This window comes from Bison bison, unplaced genomic scaffold, assembly GCF_000754665.1.
Source record: "Bison bison bison isolate TAMUID 2011002044 unplaced genomic scaffold, Bison_UMD1.0 scf7180017864162, whole genome shotgun sequence".
NCBI classification, from domain to species: domain Eukaryota; kingdom Metazoa; phylum Chordata; class Mammalia; order Artiodactyla; family Bovidae; genus Bison; species Bison bison.
The window spans coordinates 2,376,147-2,392,215 of record NW_011494734.1 but is presented as its reverse complement, the minus strand read 5'-3'; the positions used below and the strand labels follow the sequence as shown (position 1 = coordinate 2,392,215).

Genomic DNA, 16,069 nt, shown 5'->3' with positions numbered 1-16,069 from the left:
TTCCCTAGCATCTGCCCTGAAAATGAATCTTTGATAAAATGCAGACAAGCACCTAGAATAAAACCATTTGATTGTGTGACCAGAGTTATTTGGTTGGATTAAACTTAAAATAATATACCAGGACCTTTAAAATTCCAAATTTCTTTTTTCTTTATATAGTAAAGTATAATTGAAAATTTATCTCACAGGGCAAAGGAGCCTCACCTAGCAAATAAAGGCCAGAATTTGCTCCAGAAACTTACTTTCTAAATTACTTTTCAGACTCATTTCAAAAAATAATTTTCATTTATACAGAACTAACAGCCTCCAAATTATGCTGCAGAATTCCAACATCTAAACTTTTCTTTTTTAACTAATTCATCTCTTGTAAAGGATTTACGTAACAAAGTTAACTTTTTCAAAATCAAGAGTTTGCTCTAGAAGTTGATATATTTTATTAAATGTCTCCCTTCTCTCACCAGTATCACTAAAGCCAGGCAAATGCCAGGACAAGGTCTAGAATATTCTCTATGTTTTACTTTACTTTAGTGGCCATAGTCCCAGTTCCAAAGCCTTGGATCAGTGTTTAAAGGCCTAATGTACAGCCATAGAGATGAAGTATTTCAATTAGAGCAGAAGCAACATTTTTATCGGGTCCATTGTTATCTGTACTCACACAGATGTGATCTAAATGTAAGCTGAGCACCAAAGCCATTGTTCAGATATGCCTGGTGCCAGCTCCATAGAAAGATGACTCAGGTTCTAGCACATTTTCAAAGGTATAAAAGTTATGGGCCATGTGATTCATTAGGGACAATGAAGGAAGCACACAAAGGTGATTTTTGTTTATTTGCAAGTCTATAGAATTAAACCTGTACCTTCATTGGAACCTGGAAAAATTAAGCTCAAAGTGATGTGCATAGGTATAGAATCAGCATAACTGAAGGACTTGTTCACTTGAGCAAGTTTGTACACACCTGCACCAATGGGCTAAATATAAATACATCCCCTGTAATTCTTCTATCAAGATGATTGCTTCAGCAAAGCAAATAAGTGGAATCTGTGCAAGGTTTGGGCTTGACTATGTGTTACGAAATTAATGAAACATCCTCTTCTGAATGAGAAAGCATCAATCTTCCTGTTATTGAGAAAGAATGGTGGGGAATAGATGGTTTAAAAATACTATAAAATGTCCATCCTCCATTAACACAGAGGGATAAACATTTGATTACAGGTATGGTCTTATGTACAGGGCGATAAGTGTGATTTTAAAATGATGAATTGTCAAGGAAGAGGAGCGTTTTCTAGATACCTTAAGAGTCAAGGAAAGGCTCAGTGGCAAGGAACCAGTGTTTTTGAACACTGGTTGCTTGTTAGAATCTCCTGGAGGTACTTAGAAAAACAGTGATGTCTGGGCCTCATCCTAAACTAATTATAACCCAAGATGGGCACTCAGGCAGGGTATTTTTAAAGTATCGCTGGTGATTCTGATTTGCAGCTAGAGTTAAGACCTACTGGACTTTTGTGTACTCATAAAGAAAAGTTTGGTGTACACCAAAGTCCAACATGTATCTATTTAGAACATTTAAAAATTAAATATTTATTTATATCCCAGTATACTTAAACATAGGGCTTCCCAGGTGGTGCTAGAGGTAAAGAACCCACCTGCTAATGCAGGAGATGTAAGATGCAGGTTTGATCCCTAGGTCAGGAAGACCCCCTGGAGGAGGACATGGCAACTCACTCCAGTATTCTTGCCTGGAGAATCCAATGGACAGAGGAGCCTGGTGGGCTATACAGTCCATGGGGTCACAAAGAGTTGGACATGACTGAAGTGACTTAGCATGCATAATTACTTAAGCACAGACGCCATTAACAGTTATTTCTATGTCAAGTAATAACTATAGATAATTCTAAAATATTTTATAAATAATCATCTTTCTCTGTTAACACTTCCAATAAATAGTAAAATGTTTAAGAGATGAGAATAGTTTTTAAAGAAGACATTTTAACTATTTTTAGGAAATTTGAAGACTGTGTCAGAGTATAAAGTTCCTTTAAGTTGTGAGATGCATAGGGCAAGTAGTGTTCTTCCTAACCTGGAGATCTTTTTAGATATTAAATATCTTCTTCCATTAAAAAAGAAAGAAAAAACTTCTCAGGCCAAAATTTAAAATTAAGGCATTTGGAAATTCATGCATATTTTCTAGACTCTCTCCTTTAATAATGTACCTTTCAAAAACCCCAACAAACATCTCTACAAGTACCTACAATTCTAGTATCCCTAGAGGAGAAATTGTTTTTCAACTAATTGTTGAGTTTCAGGGTAAATGTATTCTTGAAAATTTCACAACTCTGCATAAAGAACTTTGAGAAGGTTGGAAGTGAGGAAGAAGCGAGACAGGGAGGAAGGTGGGGAGGGCTCAGGGGGAGGAATATAAAGGCCCAGGTGAGTCCCTTTGGTTATTTCCTGCTTCTGTGAGGAAGCAGGCTATCATAATTGTACTTGAGAGGTTTACTCTGTGGGCAGAGTTGAGACAAATTTTGCAATTCATAATCGTGGAACCAGAGCAGCAGATGAGGGCCAGGGCACAGAGGTTCCAATTTTCCATTTGGTGTTTGTGAGTCTCAGTGGTAATAGAATCTGATGACAAAAGACCCTGAAAAGAGGAGCTCGCTTTCCTTGCTTTTGGCACATTAGTAACATCTGCAGACACAGAGGGGATGTTTAGAAGCATTAGAGGAATGAGACAAAGGTCACAATGAGCATGTGTTTTTTTTTTTTCCCCATAAAGAATTTGAGAAAGTCAAGGATAACCAAAATTGAGAGGAAACCCAGATGAAGAGATGTTATCAATGATTCTGAAGAATTTCGGGAAGCACCCAATAATATGATAGTCAAAACATCAGTCACAGTGAGGGGGTAATTAGGCTGTTTAAACTTAGAATGTTCTCCAACATCACTGAGACAAATGAGAAACAAACAAACCTGCAAATAAACCTAAAACTGAACAGCACTTAAACAAACAATCAGGCCGATATTTCGGAAAAGAACTATGTTTCTTAAGCGGCAGCTTTCATAATGTTCTAGGGCATTTTAAATCAAGTTCAATGACTGTTGTGCTTACTTAAAGCTTTTTAATTCTAGCCCAAAGTATTAGGCTGAATGTTTCTCTCCTTGTTTGATGCCAAGAACAAGATGTAGGAACCAGTTAAACTGCACAGTCCATCCTTTGTCCCTGCAAACTTCAATCTGATCCAGAAAATACTTTTTAGCATCCTCCTCGCTCTTCCCTACTGTTAGGGCATCCCGAATGTATTCGATATCTTCTTTGCTGGTTAACTGGGGCATTCCTGTCATCAACATCATGGAGAACAGAATGATCAGTAGGTTTGTGTGATGACGAAGGGCTAGGTAAGCCTTGACGCACACATCCTGGATAAAGGAAAAGAAAAAGCTATTAACTGTTGTTACAGTGACAAAGTAGGATAAGGACCTGCAGACTGTTTTGGAATTTACATGGCTTTCTCCTGTCCCTGTGAGAAAATCATCACAAGCAAGGCAGTCCCCTGCCTCAGACGAAAAACACTTGACAAGAACATAGACCGCTTTTACAGTCTCTGAAGCACTGTAGAGTGGTTACAAACACCTAGGGTATGCTCAAAGAAAACTGACACAGAAAGTTTCATCTTATTTCTTATTCTATCTTTTTACTTCGATTTCTTTCCTAGGGAATTGAGGGTGGACATTTCTGTAGTCTCTGAAGAGGAATGAGTCAGTTTTTGAACACCATACTGGAATCAATTAAGTTTATGTAAGCATAAGTAATGTTTGCTAAGAGCTAACGGAATCCAAAGAAGAGATGGAAACGCGGTTTTTGAGATCTAGCTAGTTTTCTTCATTTCCCAATGTGTCCTATTTTAAGAAAACAGATGAATTAGCTTTTTATTGTCCGACTCAAAATTGTTGAATGACATTTGGAAATTTAATATAAACTCTGAATACTGAGAGAGAGAGAGTTTACAACAATGACTTGGCTGCTGCCTCCTCTAAGTCTTAGAGTAGGTGACAGGTGGTTTAAACTCACTTCTGAAGCAGCAGGCATGTGCATGTCAAATTGTTCCAATGTGAAGAAAAACTACAAGGTTCCCAGTTTTACAACATGAGGACAGCCCAACCTTTATACCGTAATTTGACAAAGATGGTGTGTTAAAGAAAACTGAAAGGAATAATTATGGGTTTAAATATTTTAAATAAAATACTTACTGGGTAAAGTGTTAAGAGAATAACATAGCCAACTGGGGTTTATCACAAAATTGCAAGGTAGTTCATCATAAGGTACTGGGATAAAATCCACTTTTGAGTTTTATAAAATTAACATGTAACTTAATATATAATGAACATGTAATAATGTGAAGAATTATATGAAATTACCAGTCAAGATCATTTTGAATAATGAGTTTGGGGAAAAGAAATGCATAAAATTAGAAAATTGAAGGTAAAATCATTAGTATTTACAAATAACAATTGTCTTCTAAGAACATTGAAGGAGGGAAGAACTAAAATACTATTGAAACTAGTTTTTATTAAACTAACTTTTTATGAAATTAATAAATAGAATGCTATAAGTAGGAGCTACCAGTTAGAAAGTGAAGAGAAAAGACATGCTGTGAATGCAGTCGTGTCCGACTCTTTGCTACCCCATGGACTGTAGCCTATCAGGCTCCTTCATCCATTGGATTTTCCAGGCAAGAGTACTGGAGTGGGTTGCCATTTCCTTCTCCAGGGGATCTTCCCGACCCAGGAATCGAACCCGGGTCTCCCGCATTGTGGGCAGATGCTTTACCGTCTGAGCCACCAGGGAAGTCTGAAAAACTAACTTTTTATGAAATTAATAAATAAAATGCTATAAGTAGGAGCTACCAGTTAGAAAGTGAAGAGAAAAGACATGCTGTGAATAACGGTAACAACCCCCCGTGATTTCTGAGGTAAATACCTATACAAAAAACATGCAGAACTCGTTTTTTAAAGCTGTAAAAATTCACTGAAGCATGTAAAAGAAAACTTGAACATGTGAAGTGTCAAGGCATGTTCCTCACTGATAAAAGTGCTTTATAAAGATAAATGTTCTCAGATTAATATATAAATATAATGAAATTGAATAAAAATTCTTATTGGATATTTAAACTCAGATAAGTTTTCAAGTTTGTTTGGAATAATTAGGGCCTGAGACAACATTTTGAAGAAGTATAGTAACAAAAAACAGTGCTTGCCATTAAAGCACATTATAAGGTTATGATATTTATAACTGTGTCTATTCTGTTCCAAAAAAGATAATACATTTTGTGGAACAGTAGGGAAAGTTCAGAGATATCTAACTTTAAATATTATATATTACATAGTAAACATAAAATAAAGGCTACTTCTCAGATTAGTGGGGGAAATATCTATTATTTGGTCAATGGGTCTGGTACAATTGACTCATAATTTGGAGTGGGGGAGAAATAGTTTATTCCATATGATATATCAAAACAAATTCCAAAAGGATTAAACATTTAAATATAAGAAGGGGAGACTTCTCTGGTGGTCCAGCGGCTAAAACACCATGCTCTCAATGTGGGGGGCCTGGGTTCAATCCCTGGTCAGGGAAGTAGGTCCCACATGCTGCAGCTAGAGTTTGAATGCCACAAGATTCCACATTCTACAGAACAGATTGAAGATCCTGCATGCCACAACTAAGACCCAGCAGAGTGAAATAAATATTTTTTAAAAAAGTAAAATTTGAAAAAAATGTAAGAAGGGAAAATATTAATTTAAACAATCAGGAAATGAGAAAGGAAGGACTTTAAGAAGATGATTTCCAAGATGGAATTGAAATGGAAGATGGAGAGATTATGGAAACTTCTAATTTTTGAGGAAAAACAGCTATAAACAATATTAAAAGAAGCAAAAAATGAGAAAAAACATATTTTCAACATGACAGATCACTTCTTTATTCCTAGCCTTCCCCCACCCCCCATAGCTCTTACAAAGCAGTAAGAAAGAGACAAAGAGATGGCTAAAAAGGTAGGCCAAGGTTACAGTAGACCATGCATGTACGCTGTTATTTCCGTCATGTCTGACTCTTCACAACATGGTCTACAGCCCACCAGGATCCTTTGTTCATGGAATTCTGCAGGCAAGAATACTGGAGTGGGTTGCCATGCCCTCCTCCAGGGGCCCTTCCCAACCCAGGGATTGAACCGCATCTCTTATGTCTCCTGCATGAGGGTTCTTTACCACTAGCGCCACCCTGGAGGACCACAGTATATCATACTACAAGATGTAAAGCCAGATAGTAAACATTTGAAAACACATGCAACTTCATTAGTCCATCAAATAAATGTAACTTAAGATGAGGTGGGAACATTCACCCACCAAACTGAAAAGTCTTTTTTTTAATTTTTAAGGATAATATCCAATGTTCTCTTTCATAAGCTGATGGTAGATGGGAATGGTTATCCTTTCACTAGCAGACAACTTACTAACATGTATCAAAAGCTTTAAATACTTATAAATATTATAAAACTTAATTGTGATGGTTACATAACTGATACATTTGTCAAAATTCATAGAATTGTACACCTAAAAAGACTGAATTCTGTTCTCTCAATTATGTTTCAGTAAAAACTTGACTTAAAAAATGTCAGCATCTTTTTACTTGACAATTTCCAGGCTAGGAATTTACCTTAAAAATTTTTGGTTAATATTGCAGTGATTTATCTATAAGGATTTTCATTAGAACATTGTTTAATATTGTAGAAACTTGAAAGCAACCTAAATATCCTACACTTGGAGGTTGATAAGAAGGGTTTATGAAAGTTTCTGTGGCTTCATGCTCTGAAACTACTATAATGACTCTGTAGAAGGGTATATAATAAACATGTAAAAATGAGTTAAAAAGCATGTACACAGCAACACATATAGTATAATCCCATTTTGGTAAGTGGACACAAAATATTTACATAGGAAAAAAGAATGTAAATTGACAGGCCAAAATGTCAGTAGTGATTTTTCCTTTTGCCTTTAGAGATGGTCTTGTCTGTGTCGCCTGAATGGGGCAGTGTAACTGCAGGGATAGTGGGGGTCAGGCCTCTGTCATTCTGAATGTCGAGGCTAGATTGTGTATATATCACCCTGTCCAGATACAAAATGCCATGGACTCTTCTGGCATTTTTGAAGTCAGACAATATGTATCAAATGCCCAGCATAGAGGCTGGCCTATGGGAAGGGTTCAATAAATGTTAATTCTCTCCCTTCCCTACCTGGAGGTGAGAGCAACTCTGTGTCTCCTCTCTGCTCAGTCACCACAAAGCAGGAGACCCATAGACCCACAGCACTGGTGGGGCTGTTCCTGCCATGGCCCAGCCATCACCCTGCCCTGGAAGCAGCCCTGGTGCATTAGCACTCTTGCATTCTTAATGACTCCACTTACAGCTGGAAATCATTGTCTTTTGCTCATCCCTAGGACCCACTGACAGCTCTCTCATCTCTTGGTAATGATACAGGCTAGAAGCAGGCTTCACCCCAGGCAACCGTCTTGTTAATGTGCCAACTTGCATACTTTTCACAAGGGCGGAAATGAGGATGCCTTCTGATTTTGAAATAGATGACGTTCTGATTTTTAATCATCTTCTAGCTTTCTGTACACGGAGGGCTCTGGGCAAACCCCCTGCTGTCTGAGCCCACTGTGTGGTCAAGCTTTTTATCAGAATAATTTCAAGGAGGAAAATAAATCTAGAACCAGGTTATTATAACACCAATCCATAGATGCTCAGAAAATATTTAAGTGGCTCTGTACCTATCCACTAATCTTTGTAGCCACAGAGACACACATAAAGGGAAAAAACCATTCTGCTGCTCTCCAGAGTCCTTCTATATAAGGACTTTCTGCTGGCTTGAATTTATTTGGTTAATTCTAACTTTCACAGGCAAGGGCCACTTCTGTAAGAAAGACCACACACCCCATATTGGTAAGACACACTGTCTAAGTTCTGACGGGTGGTGTAGATGTAGAGATGTAGTACAGATTTAAGTATCCTTTGCTTAAAGGTGTGTGGAAGTGAAGTGAAGTGAAGTTACTCAGTCGTGTCCGACTCTTTGCGACCCTATGGACTGTAGCCTACTACGCTCCTCCGTCCATGGGATTTTCCAGGCCAGAGTACTGGAGTGGGTTGCCATTTCCTTCTCCAGAGGATCTTCCTGACCCAGGGATCGAACCCAGGTCTCCCGCACTGTAGGCAGATGCTTTACCGTCTGAGCCACCAGGAAAAGGTGTGTGGGGCAGTGGCTAAAAACACAGAGTCACACTTCACTGCTTGGATTGAACTCTTGGCTTTATTACTGACAAGCTGTTTGTCATCAGAGAGGTTATTTAACCTCTCTGGACCTCAGTTTCCTCATCTCAGAATCTGAATAACAGTAACAATAACCCCACACCATGCAGTTGTGGTGAGATTCAAGTGCTGTTGTAAGCGGTTGGCTATTATTATTGACAGGATGAGCTTTTGCCTGACTGAGCACACACTTCTCAATGCTAAGGAGTTCACCTTGCCATCTAGACCTGTCCAAAATATCCCTCTGACAGCAGAGACCTAGGGGTGGGGTGAGCTGGGGAGATAAGCCCCACTCCCACCAGTGTCGATGGAGGAGGTGTCTTGGTCCTGGCCCCCGAGGTGGGCAGGATGATGGAAGCCTATGGCACCCAGCTACATCTATAGGAGGTTCTCTAGCTAGCAGGGGCTCTGATGGACACTCGCTCCTTACACTCAAACCCCAAGGGTTTGATTTTAGACTCAGATGAAGGATCTGTCCCAGCGTCTTGACCATGCTGTCTCAGCACAGGCCTCTGGTTTGAGCAGCTGTGAGGATGTGGCTTGGGGGAACTCAGGAGGAAGCACAGAATACAGAAATTGCTGGCTGTAGCAACAGAATTTCCCCTTGTGCCAGGACTGTGGGGCACTGACCTCAGGCATCTTCCTCCTATCCTTCTCAGCTGTCGGTTGAGGCTGTGTACTATTGAGTGGAGGAGAAGGGGGAAGGGAAGGCCCTGATTTGGAGCACTTGGTTTAAGGCACTTATTAACAAGTGTGAGCCTGGGGAACAGTGTAACATTATTACTGTCATTGGCTGGACCACTACTCACGAATAAGTAGATTGACCCTACATAGTACATCTGCTCTTTATTTCAGAGTTGATTCAAATACCTTAACTGACAATATCCGGAACCAAAAGAAAGATTCCTTTACAGAGCTACCCTTCTTTTAAGTCTTAGGAACAAAGGAATTCATAACCATTTCAGGGTCAACACTTTGATTTGATTCATCATCAACTTATCAGTTCACTGTACCGAAAACAAAGTCCTTTCTATGCATAATCTATTAATTTTTTAACCACCAGTGAGCTATGGCTGCTTAAATGGTCCAATGTCATGTGGAGTAGTCCTACTTTTTCTTAAAACCAAATGCCTCCATTCTCAACTAGAAACAAAGAGGAAGTGAAATACTACTGCACACAGCCACAAGAATGAGGAAGTAACCTCAGGGCCATAAAACAGAAACTCCAGAAAAAGAATTCAGCACTGAGAGGAGAGGGAAAAACAACACTCACAAATACTCGTCAATGAGAAAGAAATGTTCTCACCCTCCTAGTTTTCCAATGTGGCCTCTATCTATTAGAGGAAGGAGATAAGGGGAAAATGATATTTCATTTGAAGAAGATTTCATTTCTTTAAATAAGAATCAATCACTTGACTCAGCAATGCCTTTAGAAGTTATTTTGGCAAAACAGAGAAGATCACTAATTAGCAGACCTAACAATGTAGGAATCTGGTAAATCCGAAAGAAGAGTGTGTCCAACTCTTTGCTGTGCATTTGCAGAGTTTGACTTAGGATTGTTGTAAGGACTTAGAAATGATTCCCAGACTAGCTCTGTCTACCAGGGGAAGGGCTGTATTGCCTTCTTCTCAAGTACTTGGCTAGGCACTCATTAGAAATCTAAAGGTTACAATTAAACTGTTCTACTTTAAATATTCTAAATAGACAGTATGTAAGGGTGTGTGCGTCTGTGTATTTGTCTTTTAGCTTTGTTCCAAAAGAGGGTTGAAGGTGGATTATTTAGATACATAAGAGTCACAATAACATTAATTAGAAGTGGGTAGTAAAAGCAAAGGGAATAACACGGGAAATGATACACAATGGGTTTGGAAAAGAGACTAATTTAAAACTATATATCACAAATCCTACAGACTTGCTAAGAGCAGCCTTCAAATAAATCTTCAGTCAAAAGGAAAGGTGAATCTGTTACTTCATCCAATGTTCAGAAGATTAAAAAAAATCTATTTGTTTAGGAGAAACACAGCTTTTCTGGAGACCAAGACCTGATAGAACTTTTGCAAGAGGATCTTTATAAGGAGTACACTTTGTAACATGGTGAATAATGTTCTCGATAATATTCTGATGGTAGACAAAACATTTCTCTAAGAGAAACTAAACACAGAGAAGGATGCCAGTTGGAAGGTTACTCTTGATAAATGTTTAGAAGAAAAGGGGTCTGATCTTAGGAATGGAGTGACATCGCATGCTGGTGGATTAATGCACAAATCCAAACCAAGGCCATCTCTCCAGTCTTATATTCCTATCTTTTCCAGAAAAGTGATAAAATTCAGGAAAGCTTATCTTAAGTTCCAGCAATTCTACAAGCCCATGCAAGCCTGTATCTGGCAGAGAAGTCACTCCAGCATATTCCAGCTCCTACCCATGGCTGATGCAAATCCTTCTCTGAGGGCATCTTCCCATGGAGAGAGTGAAGAAAGGGTGAAACTTCAGGCTTCAGACCTGGGTGGAGGAGGCTGAGCTCCACGCCTTTAGTGGGCCAGGGTACAGATCCCGAGAGGATGCAGATCCTTTATCAACTCAGTATAGTATGAGCAATTCAATAGATAAACTCATCTCCCTGTTGAGCTATAATAGGCCTTGATCACATTAATTTGTGATGAATCAATTGAGCTCCAAGTGGTTTCTTTGCTTGGCTCTCTACCCCCCCCCCACCCGCCCCCGCCCAATCCAGCCAATTCACTGCTTCAGATTGGACACAAAGTTCCCTCCTTGACTCAAATTCTGCTATACTCTCCCACATATACCTAGGTTCCCCAGACAACTATATTTTTTGTTCATAAAATATTGATACTAAATAATAACTCCATGCCCTTTCTCATGTTTTTTCTGCCTGGCTGTGCCCTCCCTGCATCTGCTTGGCAAAATACATGTGAAATCAGATCTTAAGGCCTCGGATGAAACACTTCCTTCATTGCCACACCCCTCTTCTACCCCCCAGGGCAGGAGTCATTGTTCCCTCTGCAAACCTTGGGTAAAACCCTAAACCAGAGAGCTGTGTGAGCATCTCTTTTGTGGGTGCGCTGGGCCGATCCTCTGCTCATGTCAGCTGGGCCCAGCAGTGCGACCGCCACACCACTAATAATCTGCCAGTGCATGATGAATGAATACTTTCTGTGCCAAAGCCAAATTAAGTGTGGGGCAAGACTCACTGCTTTAAAATTAGGGTGGAGACTTCCCTGGTGGTCCAGTGGTTAGGACTCCACTTTCCAATGCAGGGGGTGTGGGTTCAGTCCCTGTTCGGGAAGCTAAGATCCCACATGTCATGTGGCCAAAAAGCCAAACCATAAAACTGAAACAATATTGTAACAAATTCGGTAAAGATTTTAAACAAATGGTCCACGCCAAAAAAAAATAATAATAATAATAATAAAATGAGGTGAATCAGGGACCAGTCATATATAAAGAGGGTTAAACTGTAAAGGTGCAAGCCTTGCCTGGACCTCGTACAGGTCCTGAAAGGTAGTTATGTGTTGAATGGGTGTATCCTCATGGAGCAGGAGAAACAGTGCCTGGTGACTCCAACAGGATGGAGCAGGAGGCTGAGAAAGCCCGGTCTGGCAGGCAACAGGTATAGACAATCAGAGGTGTAGACAAATGCAGGGGTCACAGCACAAGGAAGGGATTGGGAGCCTAGGACGGGGGAGTGATGGTGAGGTGGCCTCAGTTCTCAGAGGAGTGTCGGATGCTGGGGTCTCTGTGGTGCCCTGGTCCCTGTGGCTGGAGTCAGGGAGAGCACGTGACTCTCCACCAAGGCAGCAGCAGGAGGGAGCATGGTCCCAGTTTTAGAGGCAAGTAAACAGGCAGGGCTAACATGTTAATAGGAAAAGCCTCAGCTTTTCCTATAATAGCTTGTGATCTGAGATAAGAATGAGACTACAGCAGAAATGGATTTTGAATAAAAGTTCCTAGGCATTGGAGCTGGGACTCTGTGTAGCGACTTGGTGCAGGGCTGAGCCTGATGGTTGAGGAGCCTGGGGATGCCCTGGCTTGGGAACAGCCTGTGGTGGCAACACAGCAGGACCTCATATATTAAAGCAACACCATGAATAGACTCCAGACCTCTCTCTTATCAAACCCTTCTGAAGAGTGACACCTAGGGGCGAATGCCTTTTAAGTATGCTTATCACCACCCGTATGTGAACTGTGCATGTGAAGAGGTTATCTGACTCCCTTGACTTCTTCAGCTCCACCTGACACACATTTGCTAAGTGCCGACTGTGTGCAAAGAACATCTTCAAAATGCTTGCCTCCACAAGGCCAAGTTTCATTCTCCTTGCGAACGATATTGAATGTACACTCTAGGTCTATACTGCATGTCCTATTGGCGTGACTACTGCTCTGATGGGGGTAGAGGGTAGTCATGTTTATGTCAGTAAGGAAATCTCTACAACCGTGATTAAGCATCAGATGACATTTACATGTCTGTATTATTTACCAAAACATTAGGTTTCATAATTAGGCTTACTTCCTCTCTGGATGTATGGTATTTAAAATACATTGTAAAGGCTTATTAACTAACATCCAGGCAATGGCAGCCTGTGAATCTGTGCCTGTCACCACTTCATAAACTCACTAAATACAATGAATTGTGGGGAAGGAAGAAACCTGAGGGGTTCCCTAGTCTCATCTAACTCCTCCTGGGGCAGAAATTGCTCCTCTACCACTGGTACCACGTGCAGGATGCAGGTCAGACGTGGTCCTGTTGTGATGGATCCTCGGAAGGCAACAGGCAGGGGGCTGTGGCTGGGATAACACCAGGGACCTCATCTAGAAGGGCAGTGAAGGATGTTCTAGGGAGGAGGCCCGAGCATGGGGCAGCTGAACTGGGTGGAAAAGCAGAGGAAGGCCTTCTGGACCCGGTGAGAGAAGGCAGGTGAGAGCCGTAGGGTAAGGCTGGAGGAGGGCAGGGTCTCTGAGGAACAGCGTCTGGCAGGGCAAGCTTAGATGTTCAGATTTAATTCAAAATGAGATGAGAAGCCACTAAACAGTTTAAGGAAAGGGAGTAACACTGTGTCTGGTTCTTAGGTTCAGTTTTTAACCAAATTCTGATTCATTCGGTCTTGAAGGTGATAGCGGTTGAAATGGGATTAGAAGTCAGATTCAAACTCAAATGCAGCATTTTTCCAATTACAATGTTCTCTCCTCATTCTTTTCCTAATCCAAATGACAAAAGAGAAGTAAAAAGTTTGAAATATTTAAAGCTACAATGATACCATTGATGAAAGAGCTTGTTTAGGTAAAAGACAAAATGCTTAATAGAATAAAGGAAACAATAGAAAGTTGAAATGCCAGGCTAGAAGTACAGGCTAGAAAAAAGATTGCTGGGAGAAATATCAATAACCTCAGATATGCAGATGACACCACTCTTATGGCAGAAAGTGAAGAGGAACTAAAGAGCCTCTTGATGAAAGTGAAAGAGGAGAGTGAAAAAGCTGGCGTAAAACTCAACATTCAAAAAACTGAGGTCATGGCATCTGATCCCATCACTTCATGACAAATAGATGGGGAACCAATGGAAACAGTGAGAGTCTTTATTTTCTTGGGCTCCAAAATCACTGCAGATGGTGACTGCAGCCATGAAATTAAAAGACACTTCCTCCTTGGAAGAAAAGCTATGGCTAACCTAGACAGCATATTAAAAAGTAGAGACATTACTTTGCCAACAAAGGTCTGTCTAGTCAAAGCTAGGATTTTTCCAGTGGTCATGTATGGATGTGAGAGTTGGACCATAAAGAAGGCTGAGCACCGAAGAATTGATGCCTTTGAACTGTGGTGTTGGAGAAGACTCTTGGGAGTCCCTTGGACTGCAAGGAGATCAAATCAGTCAATCCTGAAGGAGATCAATCCTGGATATTCATTGGAAGGACTGATGCTGAAGCTGAAGCTCCAATACTTTGGCGACCCGATGCGAAGAGCTGACTCATTGGGAAAAAACTCTGATGCTAGGAAAGATTGAAGGCAGGAGAAGGTGATGACAGAGGATGAGATAGTTGGATGGCATCACTAACGCAATGGACTTGAGTTTGAGCAAGCTTCAGAAGATGGTGATGGACAGGGAAGCCTGGCATGCTGGAGTCCATGGGGTGGCAAAGAGTCGGACATGACTGAGTGACTGAACAACAACATCAACTAAAATGTTGGCAGTGTTTTTTTTGGAAGGTGGGATAGTGGGCAGCATTTTATATCCTGATATTTTTAATATTTTATTGGCTTTTGTGTTTTTTTAAGGAAACATTTACTACTTTTAAAATTTAGGGGACTTCCCTGGTGGTCCACTGGTTAAGACTCCACACTTCCAATGCAGGGGGTGTGGGTTCCATCCGGGGTTGGAGAACTAGGATCTCATATGCTACGTGATGGGACCAAAAAACAAAATTAAAATTTAGGAAAAAACCCTGCATTCTTACATAAAGTAAATGGAAGCCAAATTTCATTTTCCAGTGATATCAATGTATTTTTTTGGAGTATGTTCTATAATTGTTCAGGGACATTTCAAACAAAATGACCCTTAAATATACCACCAGTGGGAAAACCATTTTTTTTTAAATCTCTTTAGTAAGGGAGAGTTATTTCCCCCCATGCAGAGAATTTATTGATCAAAATCATCATCATTGCAACATATCTGTTTAGCACCCTGTGTGTAGGGTGCTACTGAAAGCAAACAGATGATCTTGGGTTCAAGTAGTGGGTCTTGGTGTGTCTTATTACAGCTTGTTCCTGAACTTTGCCCTATTCTATAAATGACTCATGAATCTGGTCCTAGGTTCGACCAGCTACATCGGAAAGGAGAGGGGGTGGGACAGAGCCACACTTTCCTTTTCAGTTCCCCTGACTCCAGTCCTCTCATCACAAACTCAGTAGGCTTTTCCGTCTTGGTGGAGCAGGCTCCCCTCACCCTTGACAAAAATGGGTCAGCTCTTTAAGATGATTCAAATGTGCTGCGTGCATTCATGAACCTTAACAATTCAAATTTAGTGGTTCGCTGGAACCAAGGACACCTTTCCTTCAAAGAATAAATATATACGACGCTTCTTACCCAACCTAGAAATGGCAGCTTTGTCATACAAGATCCTTGGATGTTCTTTAGAGAGTTGGAAGATGCTCCCCTTCCCTGACCTTGCAGGACTTCATCTCAAAAAGGAGCACAAGGTGAGAAACAGAAAATATTCTAGAAGGCTTAATAGTATGTAAACACACACACACACACACACACACACGAACACAACTGTCAGCAGGTCTGAGTCAAATGATGAAAAAACTTGCTGCTCATCTTTGTCAAGCTGGAAATTTTAGAAATTCTGCATATGTAACATTGTATATATACATGTATAACGTGCATTTAGCTGCCGTTTTCCTCTTGAGAGTGAGGAAAGGAAAAGGTGGGGAGACCAGCAGAGAAGAGGGCAGGCTGGGCAGGCAGAACAAGCAGAGCTCAGACCCCTACTTGCTCCTTAACAGGAACAGTGCTATTTTTCATGTTTTCTATATTATAGTGCTGCTGAGATCTCATTTCACAGAGGGCTTCTCATCCTAAAAGTGTTCCAAGTTTGAAGAGCTGCTGTTATATATGTGACAATGGAAGTCTTGTTGATTGAGTTCCTGCTGTATTCTGGGTCCTGAACCAAGCATTCTACATATTTCATGTAAATAATCC

The 16,069-nt window shown here is 40.5% G+C and overlaps 1 protein-coding gene across 5 annotated transcripts in view; it reads right to left on the bottom strand.

The window, feature by feature from the left end:
- Nucleotides 1-1,756: 1,756 nt before the first annotated feature.
- PIK3CG (phosphatidylinositol-4,5-bisphosphate 3-kinase, catalytic subunit gamma) overlaps nt 1,757-16,069 on the bottom strand; it is a 34,215-nt gene continuing 19,902 nt past the window's right edge. For all 5 annotated transcript variants that reach the window (XM_010841459.1, XM_010841457.1, XM_010841456.1 and 2 more), the window contains one exon: nt 1,757-3,415. In XM_010841459.1, the coding sequence (XP_010839761.1) occupies nt 3,137-3,415 (279 nt within the window). In that variant the 3' untranslated portion in view covers nt 1,757-3,136. The remainder of the gene's footprint in view (nt 3,416-16,069) is intronic.